At 33.9% G+C, this 18,839-nt stretch overlaps 3 protein-coding genes across 5 annotated transcripts; all 3 read right to left on the bottom strand.

Annotated features, from left to right (window-relative positions):
* Positions 1 to 928: 928 nt before the first annotated feature.
* On the bottom strand, positions 929 to 3,725 carry LOC124840013 (14-3-3-like protein A). 3 transcript variants are annotated; one of them, XM_047315988.2, is made up of 5 exons: positions 3,588 to 3,725; positions 2,609 to 3,119; positions 2,402 to 2,524; positions 1,756 to 1,872; positions 929 to 1,203 (listed from the first exon to the last, which is right to left on the bottom strand). In XM_047315988.2, the coding sequence occupies exons 2-5, from the start codon at positions 3,086 to 3,088 to the stop codon at positions 1,153 to 1,155; spliced, it is 771 nt and encodes a 256-aa protein (XP_047171944.2). In that variant the 5' UTR covers positions 3,089 to 3,119; positions 3,588 to 3,725; the 3' UTR covers positions 929 to 1,152. The 3 variants fall into 3 exon arrangements, with proteins under 3 accessions (XP_047171944.2, XP_047171942.2, XP_047171945.2); XM_047315986.2 differs by having other exon boundaries at positions 2,609 to 3,141; positions 3,588 to 3,611; XM_047315989.2 differs by lacking the exon at positions 3,588 to 3,725 and adding an exon at positions 3,453 to 3,579.
* Positions 3,726 to 5,569: 1,844 nt separating this feature from the next.
* On the bottom strand, positions 5,570 to 9,346 carry LOC124840018 (Zinc-binding dehydrogenase family protein). The gene is made up of 5 exons (XM_047315993.2): positions 8,852 to 9,346; positions 8,584 to 8,764; positions 6,562 to 6,728; positions 6,316 to 6,398; positions 5,570 to 6,134 (listed from the first exon to the last, which is right to left on the bottom strand). The coding sequence occupies exons 1-5, from the start codon at positions 9,080 to 9,082 to the stop codon at positions 5,756 to 5,758; spliced, it is 1,041 nt and encodes a 346-aa protein (XP_047171949.2). The 5' UTR covers positions 9,083 to 9,346; the 3' UTR covers positions 5,570 to 5,755.
* A 1,235-nt stretch (positions 9,347 to 10,581) lies between these two features.
* On the bottom strand, positions 10,582 to 18,076 carry LOC124840015 (T-complex protein 1 subunit zeta 1). The gene is made up of 15 exons (XM_047315991.2): positions 17,826 to 18,076; positions 17,646 to 17,709; positions 17,405 to 17,540; positions 16,499 to 16,650; positions 16,310 to 16,357; positions 16,058 to 16,150; positions 14,645 to 14,751; positions 13,756 to 13,870; positions 13,448 to 13,534; positions 12,640 to 12,844; positions 12,403 to 12,497; positions 12,078 to 12,146; positions 11,872 to 11,979; positions 11,619 to 11,737; positions 10,582 to 11,053 (listed from the first exon to the last, which is right to left on the bottom strand). The coding sequence occupies exons 1-15, from the start codon at positions 17,957 to 17,959 to the stop codon at positions 10,978 to 10,980; spliced, it is 1,608 nt and encodes a 535-aa protein (XP_047171947.1). The 5' UTR covers positions 17,960 to 18,076; the 3' UTR covers positions 10,582 to 10,977.
* Between the last annotated feature and the right edge of the window lie 763 nt (positions 18,077 to 18,839).

Here is an 18,839-nt window from a genome sequence, read left to right as displayed (position 1 = left end):
TATGATCTAAAAATCTAAATTATAATAATTTAGACTTTTTTTAATATCTGGAAAAAATATAGACGAAGAAAGCATGGAAATGGAAGAAGAAATGACTATAGTTTGTGACAGCATCATAAGATTCAGCCTTGTGATGCTTTATGGATCAAATAATGTTAGTCAATTGTGAAATAAGCAAATTCTGAACATTCTACTATAGAAATGTATGTTCCTTTTTCTTCATCCTCTCAGTCAAATTCTTTAATAGAAATTGATAAATTCAGTTGATATTTGATATCGAGAATTCGGTGATATAAAAATTTATTACAACAGGTAGCATGTTATTTGTATAAACATTAGTACAGATTTATTTGTTGTTAAAGTACATTATATATCCTAGTTTTTACTCGTGAGCAAGCTAGGTTATTGGTGGAGCATAGATCTTTTATTTTATTATTGTAACATGGAGCATAGCAATGATGCAATTTATTGAAAGTTATAGCACCAGCTATCTTATTTATTATTTCAAATTAATAAAGATAAATCGCTCACGAGACAAAGACGTTCATTAAAAATAGAGACAAAAATATATTAAGCAATTTAAATTAATAATATTAATAATAAATGTATTTTTATTTTTTCACAACAGGTACGTGTTTCATTCTCTTTTTATTTTGTATCCTATCCAAAAAAAATGCACAAGGAATATTTTGAAAATAAAACAAAAATATCTTTTTGTCGAATTAGTCTAATTTTACAAAAACTCGGCAGAATTTAAAGACATGTCATAAAATAAAATATTAGCCTGGAACATATATAAAGTTTCAAGATAATTGAATTTGTTTGCTATAAAAGAAAGTTTGGTTAGTTAGCTCGATTGGGCCCTGCAAGAGATTCCGGAGCATAAAGAAAGAGGCATTAAATGCAAAAATGAATCTTAAAATTCATATACCCGCAACAATAAAAAATTTATAAATGACTAAACCACCAAGCCACATTCATCTCATCAATAAAACACATATAGAACCACTGAAACATTGTAAATCCCAAGCGCAACTCGCACTTGAAATTATGAAATTCATTAATACAATCCTACTATGGCACGCCACATTGGATCTATATTAATTTAGGGTAATACATATCCCATCAACTACACATCACTACTGTCATGGCCTATTCACCTGGTTGCTTGGTTGTCTCCTTGATCTCATCCCCAGCATCGTCCTGAATATTAAATTAAAGGCAATTCAAGTGAAAAACTCGAAACATATACAATCTCAAACGGATGAGAAAAGAGGCAACTTAAAACTACTCCCTATATATCTAAACAAGCTATCAACAGCAACAGAAAGATAGTCAGCGCAATATATTTTAACTGTTAGTCATTATTTGAGTTGAGGATAACATTTAACTAGTCCATTGAGAAAAGCTTAAAGACTATCAAACTACGACATGACATCAACTGTATCAGAGAGGGTACTTCGTATTTCGATTTCCACAACTAGAATAATGTAAAACCCAACAAGTTTAGATTAGTTTTCAACTTTCCTATGCTGGAATCTTACAAATGAAAGGTTTATGTTGGTGTTCAGCTCATTAAAGAACCATATACCATGGCTTGTTCCTTTCCAATTTAACTTTCTCCAACAACCGAGAGGAGATAACAAAATTAAAGGTTTACACAACGTGCCCAGAAAAAATTCTACTCTGAAGTCTACAGTTAAATGCAAAACAAAAAATATTTAGTACCATACAGTACAAGAGAGAAAGAGATACCGTGATGTCTGATGTCCACAAAGTCAGGTTGTCACGGAGAAGTTGCATGATCAACGTACTATCTTTGTACGACTCTTCACCCAATGTGTCAAGCTCGGAAATTGCCTCATCAAATGCCTGCCATAGTTAAGCATTTTTCCAAGATCACCAAAGGGAAAGCAGAATAGAGGAATGCAATGCATGAAGGAAAAAAATACATCAGAGTATCCATACACGTCATAACATGAAATAGGGCATAGTACATTAACATTGTAAAACAAGGAAAAAGTAAATTTTAAGGGGTGAACAGTATTGAAAGCAGTATCACAATGGTAAGTTCAGATGATCTTCGAAGAAAAAACACATGAGCGCATTTGATATTATTATATATTTTATGAATTGCATATGCTGTGACTTGTGATATGCATTTTTTAACTTCTCTGCTCAAAAACTGACTTTTCAAAGCAACACAGAATGAGTGGACACAACAGATTCCAGTGAATCAAGACACCGAGGAACTTGAGCACCAGCTGATTAGAAAATCAGACCAATCAACAAAGACTGAAGTCCACACAAGACAACTCAAACAATTTTTAATCCATGAACAATTGAGACATACCAACAACAGCAAGGAATTGAAAAAGACTTTAAAAGGCTTTAGATATACCTGCTTGGCAAGATTACAAGCACGATCTGGTGAGTTAAGGATTTCATAATAGAACACAGAAAAGTTGAGAGCAAGTCCAAGCCTAATAGGGTGGGTGGGGGCCAGGTCAGCAAGAGCAATATCCTGCATCAGATGAACACAAATTTTCAGTTCAGCTACGAAGTAGTAACAAGTACCATTCCATAAGATAAACAACAGTATACATACCTGAGCGGATTTGTAAGCAAGCAAAGTACTCTCTGCAGCATCTTTCCTCTCTGCCCCAGTCTTAAACTCGGCAAGGTACCTGTGGTAATCACCCTTCATTTTAAGGTAAAAGACTTTACTTTCGGGAGATTGAGCAGAAGGGATGAGGTTGGACTCGAGGAGGTTCAAAATCCCATCACAGATCTTGCTGAGTTCGGTCTCAATCTTTCCCCTGTATTCCTTTATAATAGCCACGTGGTCCTCATTGCCTCTGCTCTCCTCCTTCTGCTCAATGGAGGATATAATCCTCCACGAAGCCCTCCTCGCCCCAATCACATTCTTGTACGCCACAGAGAGAAGATTCCTCTCCTCCACAGTCAACTCCTCAACCTCCACAGTCTTCGCTACCTTCTCCATGAACTCAACCATCTCCTCATACCGCTCGGCCTGCTCGGCCAATTTCGCCATGTAAACGTTGTCTTCCCTGGAAGAATCTGCCATTTCTCAGATATGCGAACCTCACCACGTAATCCTGCAATGCAAAATTTCACTACCTAGAATCACATCTTAGTTAATCAGAATTTATTCTAGATCTAAAACTAATTTAAATTTTAACAATTTTGAGTATAGGTTTCCCACTGAATAAACAAAAATACTCCCAATTTTATAATTACTAATTTATTGTACAATAAAGATCAGTTTCGCTATAACTCGATACACAGAAAAATCCGTTTATCGAATTAAACTTTTTTTCCCGTACGAAGAGGAAATTGGACTACATTCAAATAAACGAAATGATATGAAAAAATAAATCTAGGAAACATGAATATAAACAAAATTAGGAGTGAGTGGTGAGACTGAAAACCTAGAAATAGAAGATGCAGATCTGGATGAATGAAACCTAGGATAAACAAAATACAGAAAAAATATAGGCGGAATGGAAACCCTAAAAAGAGATGAAAGTGCGGTGATGAGGTAAGAGAGAGGGGAGAGAACGAACCTGTGAGAGAGAGGATGAAAATGAATAAAGGGGGAAAAGTTGCAAAGATGAAGGCGTTGATATAGGAGAGTAGAGGTCCAATGATAATCTGACACGTGGTGGTTGGCGGAGATTCCGTGGGAAGTGGGACGCGTTGACCGGTGTTGCCGAATGTGAATTAGTAGAGTTGCAGTGGATGAGTAGGGTTGTCTTTGTGGTTTTCTGTACAATAACTTTATAATTATTTTTTTTAAACAAAATTAAAATTTTTAATAGTAAATAAGTGAATAATGGTATATTTTGAATTTTTGTAATTTAATCATATAGTTTTTACTGATATTTTAATACCAAATTATTAGGTTTAATTAAAATTCCTGAACATATATATTCTTAGTTGGATTGAAGTGGGCCCATTCCGCCTCGCAATTCACGGTAACATACATGGTGCTTTTGTTTTTTTTGTTTTTTATGCCAACTTTTCTTCTGTCTTGCGTGAGTTTTCACTGGACCCAACAAACCACGAGTTACCAGTCATAAAACCGATGCATGTTTCCACAATGTTGCCAGATCTTGTTATTATTAGACTTAATAATAATAATTAATTGAATATTTCTAGTTTGGATTTTCATTCAATTAGGTGATAATGGTTTCTCATTTTATCTCACCATCTTGATCATTTTATTTTCAGGTATTTTTTTCCACACTCACTCTGTATTTCTATAAAAAAAAGAAAGTGGTCGGGTTAGGAGAAATGGACACCTTTAATTAAAGAAAAGTAAAAAAGGTATAATAATGTGATGATGTGACCATACATCCTAAAAAAGTTGTCTAAGAAGTTGTAAAGGAGCGTAGAATTGCGGGTGGTCAAAGAAGAGGTAGAACTTTATTAAAATATCGTCAATTTGTTCTAAGATTATTTATGGCTTTTCATAAATACAGGGAAATGCTTTCCGGTTATTTTAGTTTCTACTATCTTAAATGTCGAATTGTCATGCTATTAACGGAGTGGTCGAGCCTAAGGCTCCATAGATTTACTTTTGATAGGAGATATAGATGAAGCTGACTGGTGAAGAGATGGAAGTAAAAGTACTTTAAAAACACTACTTTAAAATACGTGTGCATAGTATATTTATACTTGTAGGACTTAGGTGCGGTGGGGGTTAGTTAAAGTGAAGTCATTTGTATATTTGTCAACGGTAAATCCTCTCTACAACTTAAATTCGCTTCATTGCTAAATATTTTAAAGCCTCTAGCATAACTAGACGTAAATTCTTGGGCTTTAGGCATAAAGAAATAGCGTTTCACCTCAGAAGTTCATTCGGCCTTAATCACACTTACGTATTAAGAGATGATAAACGGATACCAGTAATTTTATATCTTTTATATTCATAACTATACAATTTTTTATAACTTTTATATTTTAATATAATTTCTTCTATACATTTTTATGATTAAAATATTTTTAGAATATTTGTTATAAATATTTATAGATATCCACGTATATCCGTGTATATTAAAAAAATGAGTACTCGAATAACGAATATTTACACGAATATAGAAATGGTTACAGAGTAAATATTCATCGAGCGGAAAGAGTACTGATTTATCTTTCCCTTTGACATTTTCTTATTGCTTTAGGACTACTGTTCCACATGAAAGGGGAGACACAACTACAAAAATATCACATGTAATTAGAATACGTTGAATGGGTTTATCAGAAAGCCCTCGGCATTTGGTTATGTTCACTGCTAAGTCCTATGCTATCCCCTTCACAGTTATGCTGAAGTTTTCTAATTTCAACTGATCATGAAACTCGGATAGAGAACATGATTTGAGTTTCGTAGCTCTATACCTCTCATGTTCTAATTATCTTTGTCGTTCTAATTTAACCAAACCAGATGCAATTTCAACTGTCTCTTAAGGGAGGAGAAAAAGTGAGATCATGGATATATCTACTCTTGATTCCCTTATTTTACACGTATTTTCATTTTGGAAGAGCCAAATACCCAATGAAGCTACTTTATCTTCTAGATAATTTAGGCATATTACAAAGTTTACATTTTCTCCAAAAGGTAGAAGGTGATAGAGTAAGGCCAAGCCGCAGTTCAAGTAAATCCAAAAAACTCAACAAAATATGCTTAAAACATATCAGTCTTCAGCTAGCAGTGCCTAGTACGATACTCTAAAAATCATTCATGGGCAACACGAATGACTTGCTTACCCACATTCTTGCCATGAAAAAGTCCAACGAAAGCAGATGGAGCACTTTCCAAGCCTTCATTCATGTCTTCAATGTACACAATCTTTCCCTGCTTGTAATAATTTGAGACGTCTTCCAAAAAGCGCGGGTATAGATGCAAGTAATCACTTTGCAAAAAACCCTGCATTCTGATGCGCCTTGAGATGAGGTTGAATAAATTGTATATTCCTTTGGGCTTGGAAAGGCTTTGCTGAGATACCATCCCACAAACTGCAATTCTACCATGAATCCTCATGTTAAGGAGAGCAGCATCAAGCATGTCCCCACCCACATTGTCAAAGTAGATGTCAATGCCTTGTGGAAAATACCTGTCATGTAAGCCAGGATAAATGATGTCTGGAATTTTGAATGTCAGTGTCATGAAGGATAACTAACCAGTGAGAAGTAGAAATAATTGGAATCTTATCTCTCAAGAAAATTTCTAAAAAACCATTTTTGTTTCCGTAGACAATAGCCATTCAATTTTATGTTCCCGAGACTGTTACCAACCTCTGTAGAGCCGCATTCAGGTCTAACTCTTCTTTGTAGTTAAAAGCTTCATCGAATCCAAGCTTATTCTTTAGAAGGTCAACCTAATACGACAAATTCAATAAGAAAATGAACAAAATACTAGGTTCAAATACTGTCTGCGTGCATCGATGTGTCTAAAAGTCAATACTTCATCTATTGTGTTCATGAAGGAACGACTAATTCAAGCATTCAGTTTTACTTTTGGCAATCATTAGTGAAACTGACCTTTTCCTTTGATCCAGCACTTCCAACGACATAGCAACCGTGCAACTTTGCAAGTTGGCCTACAAGCTGACCTACCGCACCAGATGCTGCAGATACAAAAACATATTCTCCTTTGGTTGGGCTGCAAACCTCAAAAAATCCTGCATATGCAGTAAAACCTGGCATTCCTATAAAGTTAAAAGAAAAAATGAATGGTTAATTATTTATCAAACCAGAGCACCAGTAGAGGAATGGAAAGTGATTTCATCTCCATACGTAAGTCAAAGAAAGACAAACACCGAGCCTGAATGTTTAAAGGATTTACATGTTCATAACAACTGTGCCAAAAAAAGGCATAATTGGATAAAAATACGGAACTCTCTAAAATTAGAGGATTCCTTCCAACCGCAGTATCTGAAAATAATGACTAAACTTAAAATGAAGGAATCCTACTTTATCAATTAGTGACTATAATGTTCAACAACAGAGTGAATCTATAGGTACAAAGGAACTATCAACACTTTCAGTAACCTAAAAACCAAATCTAGTGGCACTTGGTTATGAATGAGGGCGATGTTAGGCCTAAAATCCGGAAAAAAAAGGAAGTTACACACAGCAGCGTATTCTATTCTGTTATAATACATAGAGGAGCCACACACAGACAATGGATGAAGCTAGTTATGATCTAGTCAAAGTGGAGTGAGGAGAGGGGGAGATCAATCTGGTTAATTTTTGGTTGTAGGTTGGGAAAAGAGGATTTTCCAAGTTCGTGGGTAGAGAGGGTTACCTGTTTCTCAGTCTAATTCTTCCACTGTTTCTGCACTTTTTCTCATCAGTAATACTAACATTTTTGTTTGGTCTATCATCCTTAAAACTATTGAACACAACACAACTAAATATTTTAAACAATAACAAAATAAATTTGAAGACAAACAAAACTAGCATCGGTTCAGTTTATTAAAAGAATCCCATAACAGTGGTGGATTTTTCTCTCAGTATAGCTGTGAAACAGGTTTCAGAACATTGTTCATAAACAAATAGATAAAGAAAACAATAGAAAGAGTAAAATTATAAAGAAGGAATTGAATAAAGAGCTTGTGGGAATTAAAACTCACACGTCAATGTGGAACTCAAATTAACCGTTAGATTCTTGACAATCTAACTCTGAAATATGAGTTCCTTCCAATTAGTATATTACTCTTTGAGCATAAACATTTTTAACCACGAGTACCAAATTTTCGATACAAGATCCAATCTATATTGTACTCATCCAAACAAGCCACCAAGACAAACAAATCATCAGCATACAAAGGAGATTTGATACCAACTAATAACGAGACAACTCATATAAGAGATTACGACGCCGTCTCTAAATAAAAAATCTAAACATAATGAGTTTGTGGGTTTTATTTCCTTGTATATTGTTTATTTTTCTCATTCTTACTCAAAGTGAAATTCAAACTCACGCTTGAAATCCTAACAATCTTCCCTTCAAGTGTGCATTTCTTCGAAATTGGTACCCTTACCCTCAAACAACAATGGTGACCTACATTTAACACCGTTTAACTACAGCGGGACACAAGAATCCTCAAATCTAGGATTTTTCATGACATTGTTAAAGGGGAAATAATTGCAGATAGCATCAATTATTCCTAAGATTGCCCAAGTCAGAATTGAAAACTCAAATTCCTAGTAGGAAAATTGTTGAGAAGGAAAATCTTGCAAATTGCATCAATTGTCCTACTAGGATAGGTGAGCCAAATAACAATCGAGAAATTTGAATCCTAGTGAGACAATTATCGAAGGAAAAATTGTTTTATAGTGCATCAATTGTCTCACACTTAGCTTAAGATGGGCCAAGTCACAATCAATATAGTGAAGTTTGCACTATTATGCTCTTATACTAATAACTAACAATGAACTCATAAATCATATCCAGAAGCACAAGCACATATTATAAGATATAAATCCAAATAGCAAACAAAATAACGAAAGAAGCATGTGCCGGTAAGTCGATAGTAAAGATTGAGGGGAGCCACATACCAAGAAGACCAACATGGAAGGAGAGAGGAATGCGATCATCAGGCTGAATTTTTCTGAGCTGCTGTGTTCTCTGGATGAGGCTATACTCTTCCCAGCCAGTGAACCCGGTAATCAAATCACCAGGCTTGTAATCTAGATGATCAGAGTGTATAACTTTAGACACACCAAATCCTTCAAGTGCCTTCGTCAAAACACACAGGAATCAGCTATTCACTGTATCACATGGCATCACAGTATAACAGAATTAAAGCAGCTAGTAGTTTGTAACCTGGCCAGGGACAAAAGGAGGGATATAAGATCCGTGGAAATCACGCATGCGACCTCGCATGTATGGATCGCAAGAGAGATAAAGGTTCTTCACGAGAATTGCTGCCGAGCCTTGCGGCGGAGGGTTGAGCTCAATGTTTGAAAGCTTGAGTTCCATATCGGTTTCTTTGGGAACATCATCTATGTAGCCTTTGAACGTAACCTTCTTGTTTTGCACTACTTCTTCTGACATGATGGGATTAGATCTAATCCAACTGAAATGCGCTTTTCAAGAGGAGAAGAGACTACTAGAACTGAAAGTTCTGTCAAAGTTCAACAATGGAAAATGTTCGTTTGAATCATGACACGTGCACCTAATTAACTCATCCTCCGAGTAGCTAGATTTGCGACGCGTGTTCCGATGCCGCTGTCTTCTTCATTCTACCTACCACCCTTCACGCCTGTCACTTGTTGACCTTTCTAATCGCCATTCTAATGGAATCGTGTAAGACCAGCAAAACTATAGTGTTTGTTTGGTTTGGAACATCAGTACAATGTAAATATATGTTTTTTCTATTACATTTTTATTGATTATTAAAAATTAGAATTGCGTAGTTTTTTAATTTTCAGTAATTTTGGTTAATGATATATATTTTTGTTATAAATATGTATTTCCACTATTTTTTTTATTTAACAAGATTGATATTTTTTTTACAAATAGTAATAAAGTATGTTGTCGATAAACATTTTTCATTTGTACTTAAAATTCATTTTATAATCCTAATTCAGATTATTCATCTCCTATTATTTATTTACAAATTGATGGGATTCTCATTTTTGGCAAAATCTTATTTTATACATAAAACTTGAAAACAAATCTTTACTTAAAGAAAAAAGGACATACTTGGAGAATAGGCAAGGTGAATGATGCGTCCCCATCTATAGTTTGCGATCAAGTTCATATAGTTGTAAAAAGAATACATTGGTATTTAATTAAAAATTATTTCAAATCTAGTTTAAACGTGACCATTAAAATTCAATAATTATAGACAACAATTTTAATTACATAATAGTGTAAAATAAATTACAGTGTCAGTGGATTTTACTTAAATTATATATATATATATATATATATATATATATATATATATATATATATATATATATTCAAAAAAAGTTGTAAACATAAACTTGAGGTATCTCTTAATTCTATAATTAGTAATATAAAAATATAAAAATAACTCACATTATCAATATATTTTAATTAAATTATATGCGTGCTAAAAAAGCTAGTAAACATAAATTTGAGGTATCTATTAATAAGAAGTCAATGAATAATTATTTTCTCAACCAATTATAAATTAATTTGAATAAATTGTTATAAAAGTCAACAAAACTTATTAAATATATTAATCCATCGTTAAATAACATAAAATCAATTCTATCCTGTGAATATAAATTATAAAGTGAAAAGGAATACATACTAAACAACAGTATTCAGATTTTTCAGATAATAGGTAGACACAATACATAAGTTTGTTGGGAGCACTTTAAAATCGTAATATATTATAAAGTTGCATGATAGTAAAATTGCTATACGGTTCATGTCAGAAGTCGATGCGAAATATGCCATTTATTCCTACTAATTGCTATTATGCTAAGGATTTACTTTATAGCCAATATTACATGTAGGAATAGTTTTTTTTTTTACATTATGCTAATGCGCATCTCAGGCAGCTGAGTACGTCCAACTTCAAAAATGAAAATATTGCTTCAACTATTTGAATTCAATGCCATTCACGTTTCATACAAAATTATAAAGGAGACGTCCTGAGACTTAGGTTGCTGGTTAAAACAAGCAACTTTCTGAGGTAAAAGCATTCTCTCAACTAATTTTCTACAAAATAGATTTTGCTTACAAATTTCAAAAGGATCCCAAAATTCTTTTTCCACAATACACTTACATGATTAAATCATTGCAATAAACAATAAACTAGGAAAAAACAAAACCAAGAAACTTTTTCTTTATAACAGATTAAAACAAGTGAGTCATAACAATCCCAATCAATACTGCTGGCACCTCCAAATATAGAAAATATTCATCAGTTTGCGGCACACCATATCCAAAAGAGAAGGCTTCTAGAACATCTAAGTTGGCTTCCTCATATTACGCCCAGCACGAATCACTTCATCCACCACCAGTAACTGAGATACTATAACTGGCCTGTATAGCATCAAGAGACGAAGACATAACTACGTAATAGTAATCATGCTTACTTAAATTAAACTTATTGTTTTTGGCGTAATGGAAGTTTTCAAATAGCTATACATCCTGATTGTGTTTAACTTAGTGTAACAGTTCTACCAACTAAAATTGACAACAAAACTAGATCTAAGAAAACATGATTTATATCGTTAAACGTCCGTTCTAATAGAGCTGGAGACCTTCAGACCCAGACAAACCTGACCTATACTCCACATCCACAACCCTCATCCATGGAGTTCTTCCTGTTTCTAAATATTCATCTGCATCAGCATTCACTACTGAAGATCACATGCTCTTATCATAGCTCATGACAAGCCATCACCAGAGGGCATCGAGTTGTACGCAGAACTGGTTGAGGAGTCAACACTTAAATTCTCTCTTTTCATTTTCCCTTCAAATAAAATTTGTTTCCTCCCTCACTCTCCACCATACCATTAGTAATGACATTTTCTAGTATTTAAGTGTTCCTAATTTAAAAGAAAAAACAAATTAATGATGTCAACAGATCCAGATTCAACCATACCCTGAGTTTATGATTTGGCGTTTCACAGAGTAGTTGTCGAAAATACCCTCCATTGCAGGGTCTATAGGTTCACCTGTATTCAGGCTCAACCCCACAATATTTCCTTTGTCATGCTCTCCCTGAAACACCATTCAGCAAGTACATTAATAATAATAATAATAAAAATAATAATGCTTTCCATTTTGTATGAGAATATCCATACAATCACAATAGAGGAAAGAAGATAAGTGGAATAAGTTTAAGGAAAGTATACCGTAAGGGCAATAATCACATCTTGAGTGTCAAGCCCAGAGTTTTCAGCAAGTGTCTTAGGCACCACAAGAAGCGCATCAGCAAAAGCCTCAACACCAAGTTGTGCACGCTGTTTCAAGCTTATCAACATCAGCGATGAAAATTGAAATATATAACTACAGTTAAACAACAAGAAAAACATGGGAGACAAGAGACACTCGCAATTACCCCTTCAACTGTTTTCTTAACTTCGTTCAACAGATATTGTCTAGCAGCAACTTCAAATGCACCAGCACCCTAATCATGGGAAAGAAAATTCTCCTCAAGTCAATTACAATAACAATACCAACCTTCGCTGAAATCAGAAGTGTTTTTGTACAAAAAGCTTTAAACGATGTGTGCATTCTAGGGAACAACTGAAAATTCATTTGACTAAGAAAATTATCACAGGAAAATGGAGTTAATCTATATGAATATCATGAACATGCACATTACAAAAAAAAAATGTACAATTCAAGTATCAAAATAATTGATTCACATAAAAATGTCTTACCAAGACAACAGATTCATCTCCAAGGGTATTCTTAACGGCCCTCAAACCATCACGTACAGCATCTTTAATCTGAGCTATTGTATGGTCATTTGGACCTGTTTTATCATGACAGAATTGCAAATCTTAAATCAACTACTGGCAATAAAATGACAGTTTGTTCAGATGTCAGAGAAAAAGTAATAAATAGTACAGAAGGATATGTTCAAGAAACCCAGAATACGTGCAAGGGAAATTTACCTTTAATCAAGATTGTGCAGGAAAAAGGATTCTTAACATTTTCAATGAATGTATATTTCTCTTCCCCAAGGACATGTTCATATACCAAACCTGCCCAACCCAGACATTCAGGAGTCAAATCATCTACCGAGTTTACTGCCTCTCCTCCACAGGCCAAAACCAGTCTTTCCATGTTTCTTCTCTTTGCTCTCCGTAGGGCAATTATCTAAACACAAGGTCAAAAAACAAGCAGATATAAAACAGGATAGGGATTATGTAACTGATGACAGCTCATGAGACGAGTTCACCTCATACTACATTAGCAACATGCAATTAGTGTCATGGGATATTTAACATCACAAACATTATATAATCAAAACATACAAACGTCTTCTATGATCCCTCAATGGCTTTCGCTCATAAAAAAATTAGCCTCTGATATCTTTTAGATTCTTCACTTAATCAGTTCATATTCCTAGTATAAAATATTTCTTGCAAAACCAACAGGCAGTATTTCAATACAAAATATCTTCAAACTTCATGGATAAACAATCTAACATATTAGACCACACTATAGCATGGTCATTATTTATTGGAATGTTTCAGACATTTCAAACTGGCTTTTTCTTCCTTCAACCAATAAAAGAAAAATGATGCGAATGCAGCTCATATATTACAGACACTCAGTACTGGTCATTTTCAGCATATTTCTGCATCATCACCTAAATAATTGGAGTGAAATAAAATTTCCAGGAGTATTTATCATCATGTGGCCATCTTCCCAATATTTAAGTTTTAAAAAACCAGAATACAATGGTATGTTACTTACTCCTTCCCTTGCAAGGAGGTCCAGTGATGGAGGATCAATTCCCTTTTGGTTGATGACAACAAAATTGCTATCACTATCAGAACAAACCTGTATACACACATATGAAGTTATTCAGTCAAGAGCAGTCAAATAAAATTGAGCTATTACTGAGAGATAATCCAGACAAAGGGCGGTTCCAGCTGTAATCCAGAAACGATTATTATCTCTATCTAACAGAAACGTGAAATGGCATTATTATCTTATTAGCAATATAACAGACCAGATTAACATGTAAAAATCAATAAATACAAGGAATAAAACTTCATTACCTTATTCTTCAGTTCAATGATTTTCTTAACTCTCTCATCAACCTGCCTTCTTTCAGCAGAAACCATAGCCTCTCTCTGTTCCGCACTTGAGTAGAAAAAACCTGCATTTACCTCACTGGGAGGAGAAAACATTGGCTTCATTACTATAGCAGACATCAAAGATAGTTCATATAGGCCAGGCATCTGATAATGAAAAACCACACAATGTGTATACATTATTGGCTTAAGTGATATAACAGTTGACAAATAGTGCTTAGATGGTTGAAACTATTAAGTTTATCATTACATTAAAAAACAGATTTCCCTAGTAGTAATAAATGTGAGCTTGGTTTGTTTTAAGGTTAAAACCAGTCTTTTTAGAAAAACAAAACAGGTAATTCAGATCAAAAGACAATTGAAGTGACAGTACCTAATTTTATTGTAGCAAATGAAAACTTTACTTCCTTCATGCTAACTAAGCCATCCTAATAAAACAGATTAAAAACCAACACCGATGGTAACATTTCATGCAATGTGAACTTACTCATTTTACTATACAACATAACCAATATTGTGTCTGAAGTAAAAGACACACTCAATCTCCAAAATAGAGACTGATAACATATGCTACTGGTAAAAATTAAAAACAATACATCTAAAATTCATAATTTTCCGATACCTGTATTTAAATGATTGAGGGTAATTAAACAATTCATACACTGATTTCAACAATATTTCTACCCTTCATATTGTATGACACTTAAAAGGGATAATAAGTAAGATAGTGTGGTAAATAATGAATAGCAGTAGTAGCAGGTTTGGATAACAGGTAAAAGTAATCAAATGACAGCCACTTAAAACACACACAAAACACAAATTGGAAGATATTGACAAGTATCAGGGTGATTACCTCTTCTCGTATTCCAAAGATACATTACACGTCAAGATATAGCAATTTTCTGCCCGTCGTTTCATGTCAGGGTGCCTGGAACCATGATCAAGGACAAGACCCTCAACCTAAAAAATACAGAGGGATGAAATTGAGTGCATGCAAGAACCGCATAACTAAAAACAGAAAGTGTAATACAATAATATAATTATAAGTGAAGTTAGACAATGTGGGTAACTTATATTTAAATATGGGTTGTGATTTGCTATATTGCTAGTACAGAGCTTAGGTATTATAGCTTTCTTTATTCGTGATTTATTTAAGTGAAAAAAAATTATAAATAACAAAAACTCTCTGTGTTTTTCATGATTTATTTGAGTTCAAAATTTTATGAGTTCAGAAGCTCTCTAATCAGAAGATAGTCCAGTACAATTATGTTTTAGCTCTACAAAAGCTCTCTTCGTAATTGCTATTTCTCTCAAGAGCTATATATTAGACAACTAAATGCAATTGTTATCAGTTATGACTTACAGTAGCACATGGACCATGAATTATTTGGCTTATCTTAGTTAGCCAAGGAGATAAGCAAGATGTGAAGAATGTCAGCACAACTTGTGCAATAAGAGGATAGCCTGCCTAGAGGTTAAATTTAATCTCGTATCAAGATTCATATCCTGGCTTAATATACACCCAATGGTAGTGAAAAAAGATATGCTTGGTAGGATACAGTAGAAATGGATATTCAGATTTTAATTTATCAACTATTGATTTCTGGATATGATTGAAAATTATTTTTAATAGCTTCTTGCTAAAAAGTTCTTTTAGAAGTACAGATTTTTTTAACTAAGCCAGGATATGAATCTCTATCCATAAAATGAGCTGAGCAGTTTTCACTCAATTTGGCGAGCAACAAAGCTTAAAGATTGCAAACATTGCTACCAAATCCATAACTATAGACTAAATGGTAAGACTTTTTTCATATACGGTAATGACTGGGCTCAGACATCAAAACTGTAATAATTAAAACTATAATAACAAAACCAGTTACTAAGCGTTTTCAGCACAAGATGAATTTTTTTTTATCATCATAACAAGCAAACAGTCCCTCTCAACATTAAACTATTATGACTAACTAAATCTCAATCCTGCATTTAGAGAAAATCAAACCTGACTGGATTTCAACAAAGGTAGATAAGGATAATGATTTCAATTAAAACAAAGTATAAGTCCTTGGCATCATCACATCAGAACTTTTACTGGACTAATGTTAAGTTGAGAATTTTAGAAGGCAGTCAAAATCATGATGGAAAGGCAATAAAAGGAACATCCAGGTTGTATACAATATAGGTAACATGAAATTTAATAAATTATAAAAATAATATACAACAAAGTACTGGAAAGGAATGGCTACAAACAGTCATTCAGAAAACATACCAGGCGTGTGTCAACATCAAACTTGTGTCGCATATGCATAATCTCCACCATAAAAAGATCAATTTCTTCCTCAGGCTTCCGGATGCATAAAACCTATCGTAGGAAAAACCACAAGTCACTGAACACACAGCTGTAAAAGGTTCCGGTCCAATAAATAGCAAAATATACCGCAAATAAGCAAACAAAATGCAAATAAAAGTTTGTTATTTACAAGGACTCAGTATAAATGTCTAAAATTCAATGTGAACTTACCGCATTAACAATTATATCAGTCAATTGATCTGCAAGTGATTCATACAACTGCAAATGATGAAGAAATATATGGTGAGAATATCATGCGTGTAAAAAATTTATGCTGACGAGTTAATTTTCATTTTGTCCGCAGTACCAATGTATGATCAGATTTGAGCTACAAAAGATATTAAATGAAACAAGTTTTACCTTTGTCCTCACGGTTGTTCTAGCTACCATCTTGAGAATCTCTTTATCAGGTTCATCACCCATCACAACAGGTGTCTTAAACTTTTCAAGGAATTGCAGAGTTGCTCTCTTTGCAATATCAAAACCATCAACCAACACACGTGGATGCATACCTATAACATCCATATATCATCTTGGCATTAGCAAAGGATGAAATGACAGATAAGGCATCAAAACGAGAAAGCTTCATCCCTCCACATTTTAAGGATATCTATATGCCCCTAGTCCTACAATAGACTAAAATAGGATAGCATTCGATGCCTTTGTTTTGCATACATTTCATGGATGTTTCAAGCGTCCAGGGGATCACCCTGAATCGCAAAGAAACTGCACATCCTAGTTATACTCATGTTCTCAGATCTTTTGCGCATGCAGCCTTGTTTCTTCTAAAGAATACCATATCATCACCCTACTTGCATTTTTCTCCTCGTTCTGAGGAAAAATAGGCGTCTTCTCTAAACTTCTCTCTTGCTAACCATAAGAAATCATCACCAGTAACAAAACAGTAGAAAATTAACGCCAGTTAACAAACTACCAGGAAAACTGAATATATAGATAAATAGTCACTTTTTTTAATTCTACTTTAAAGGATGTCATATCGTCATCCTAGTTGCGGTTTTCAAGTTCTCTCAATAGCAAAAAAAATTCGCCATCTCTAAAATTCACCTTAACTAACTAGAGGAAATCATGACTTAATCACAAAAAGCAGTAAGGAACTTCATACTAATAAAACTATCAAGAAAGCTGGATAAAGATAAATAAACAAATGCTGAACTGTACGCCAACGAGCGAACAACGAGGACAAGCAATGCGAAGAATAACTTAGAAACAAACAGAAACTCGAACGCAGAGACAAAACTCACTAACCTTCATCAATGTAACGTTCCGATTGCTTCATAAGTTCGCCAATGAAGATAACAGTGGAAGTGGTGCCATCTCCACTAGCGTCATCCTGCGCCACAGCGGTCCTCGCAATCATAATCGCCGTCGGGTTCTGGATTTGCTGAGATCACAACAGAGAACACGTTCCGCAATAATGGTTTTCAAGCGCACGTAGTAATAGATCTCAATTAAAAATGAAAAAAAAAGTAAGAAAAAAAAAACTAACCATCTCTTTCAATAGAGTGTTGCCATCTTTGGTAAGCTTAATATCACCAGCGCCACCAACAAGCCTGAATCAAAGAGTGTATTAGAAGAAACAAAACATAAATGGAAATGACAACAAGAAGAAAAAGAAATGGAAAAAAATAGAAGAGAGAGAGAGAGAGAGAGAGAGAGAGAGAGAGACATTTTGATAGTTCCTTTGGGACCGAGGTTGGTTTTAAGGACATCTTGCAAACCCTTGGCGGCATTGATGGTCATGTGAAGTGCCGCCGATTTGTTCAGCACTTCGGCGTTAGGGTTCAGCACTCGCAGAGACATTTTCGAGAGAAGAAAAAGCAGCAGGAAATGAAACGAGTGCTTTCAACTTGAACGGAAGTAGTGAAGAGTGGGGTTTTCTAGGGGTTTCAGTCTTTGCAACTCGCAATGAAACGGCAGCTGAATCCTCGATTTAAGTTTTTAAGCAACGCAAAAATACGCCTTGTCGTTCCTGTGTTCTTTTTTTTTTACCCATTTATGGGCCTTAAACGGGAACCCAAGTATACATAATTTCTTCTTGCACTCCCCTATTTTCATCACTCAACTTCTCTTCATCAGACATAATTTAGAGTAAAATTTTGAATTATACATTCTAAAATAATTTCAACTCATAAATAATTTATACTTTTTTTCCACACTTATCGAGGTTCAAGAATAAGAAATGAAAATGCTAAAAGAAATGTTGTATAATAATGACCATGATTTAACACGAAATCACACTTCATAATAAGTAAACCGTTTTTAGATAAATAAAATAAAATGAAATTTAACTTAACCTAAAAAATTCTATATTTGTCCTAAGATATTGATTCCAAGTTTTTTTTATATCTTTTCTATCACATATTTAAAAGTAATATGCTATTATATTTTTAGGCGGGATGTTTTGACAAATATTTTTTGTGAATAGCTTGAAAATACTACTTTTTCACTACAAAACAATTTTTTTATTCTTGTTATAAAATGATGTATATATACATCATTTATGAAATAAATAAATTACATTAGTGTAACTTTTAATAATAGTCGTCCTGAGATATTAGAGATTGAATAATACTTTTAAATCACAGTGTTGGATGCTATTCATGCTAACTTTTTCATAGACTTTATGAGTTAAAAAAATGTAATATTTAATTGAGATTTAAGTTCAAATGAGAAAAAAAAA

The sequence above is a fragment of the Vigna umbellata genome, chromosome 4, assembly GCF_029865625.1.
Source record: "Vigna umbellata cultivar VRB3 chromosome 4, Vumbellata_1.0, whole genome shotgun sequence".
NCBI lineage: Eukaryota > Viridiplantae > Streptophyta > Magnoliopsida > Fabales > Fabaceae > Vigna > Vigna umbellata.
This window is presented reverse-complemented; position numbering and strand designations above follow the sequence as displayed.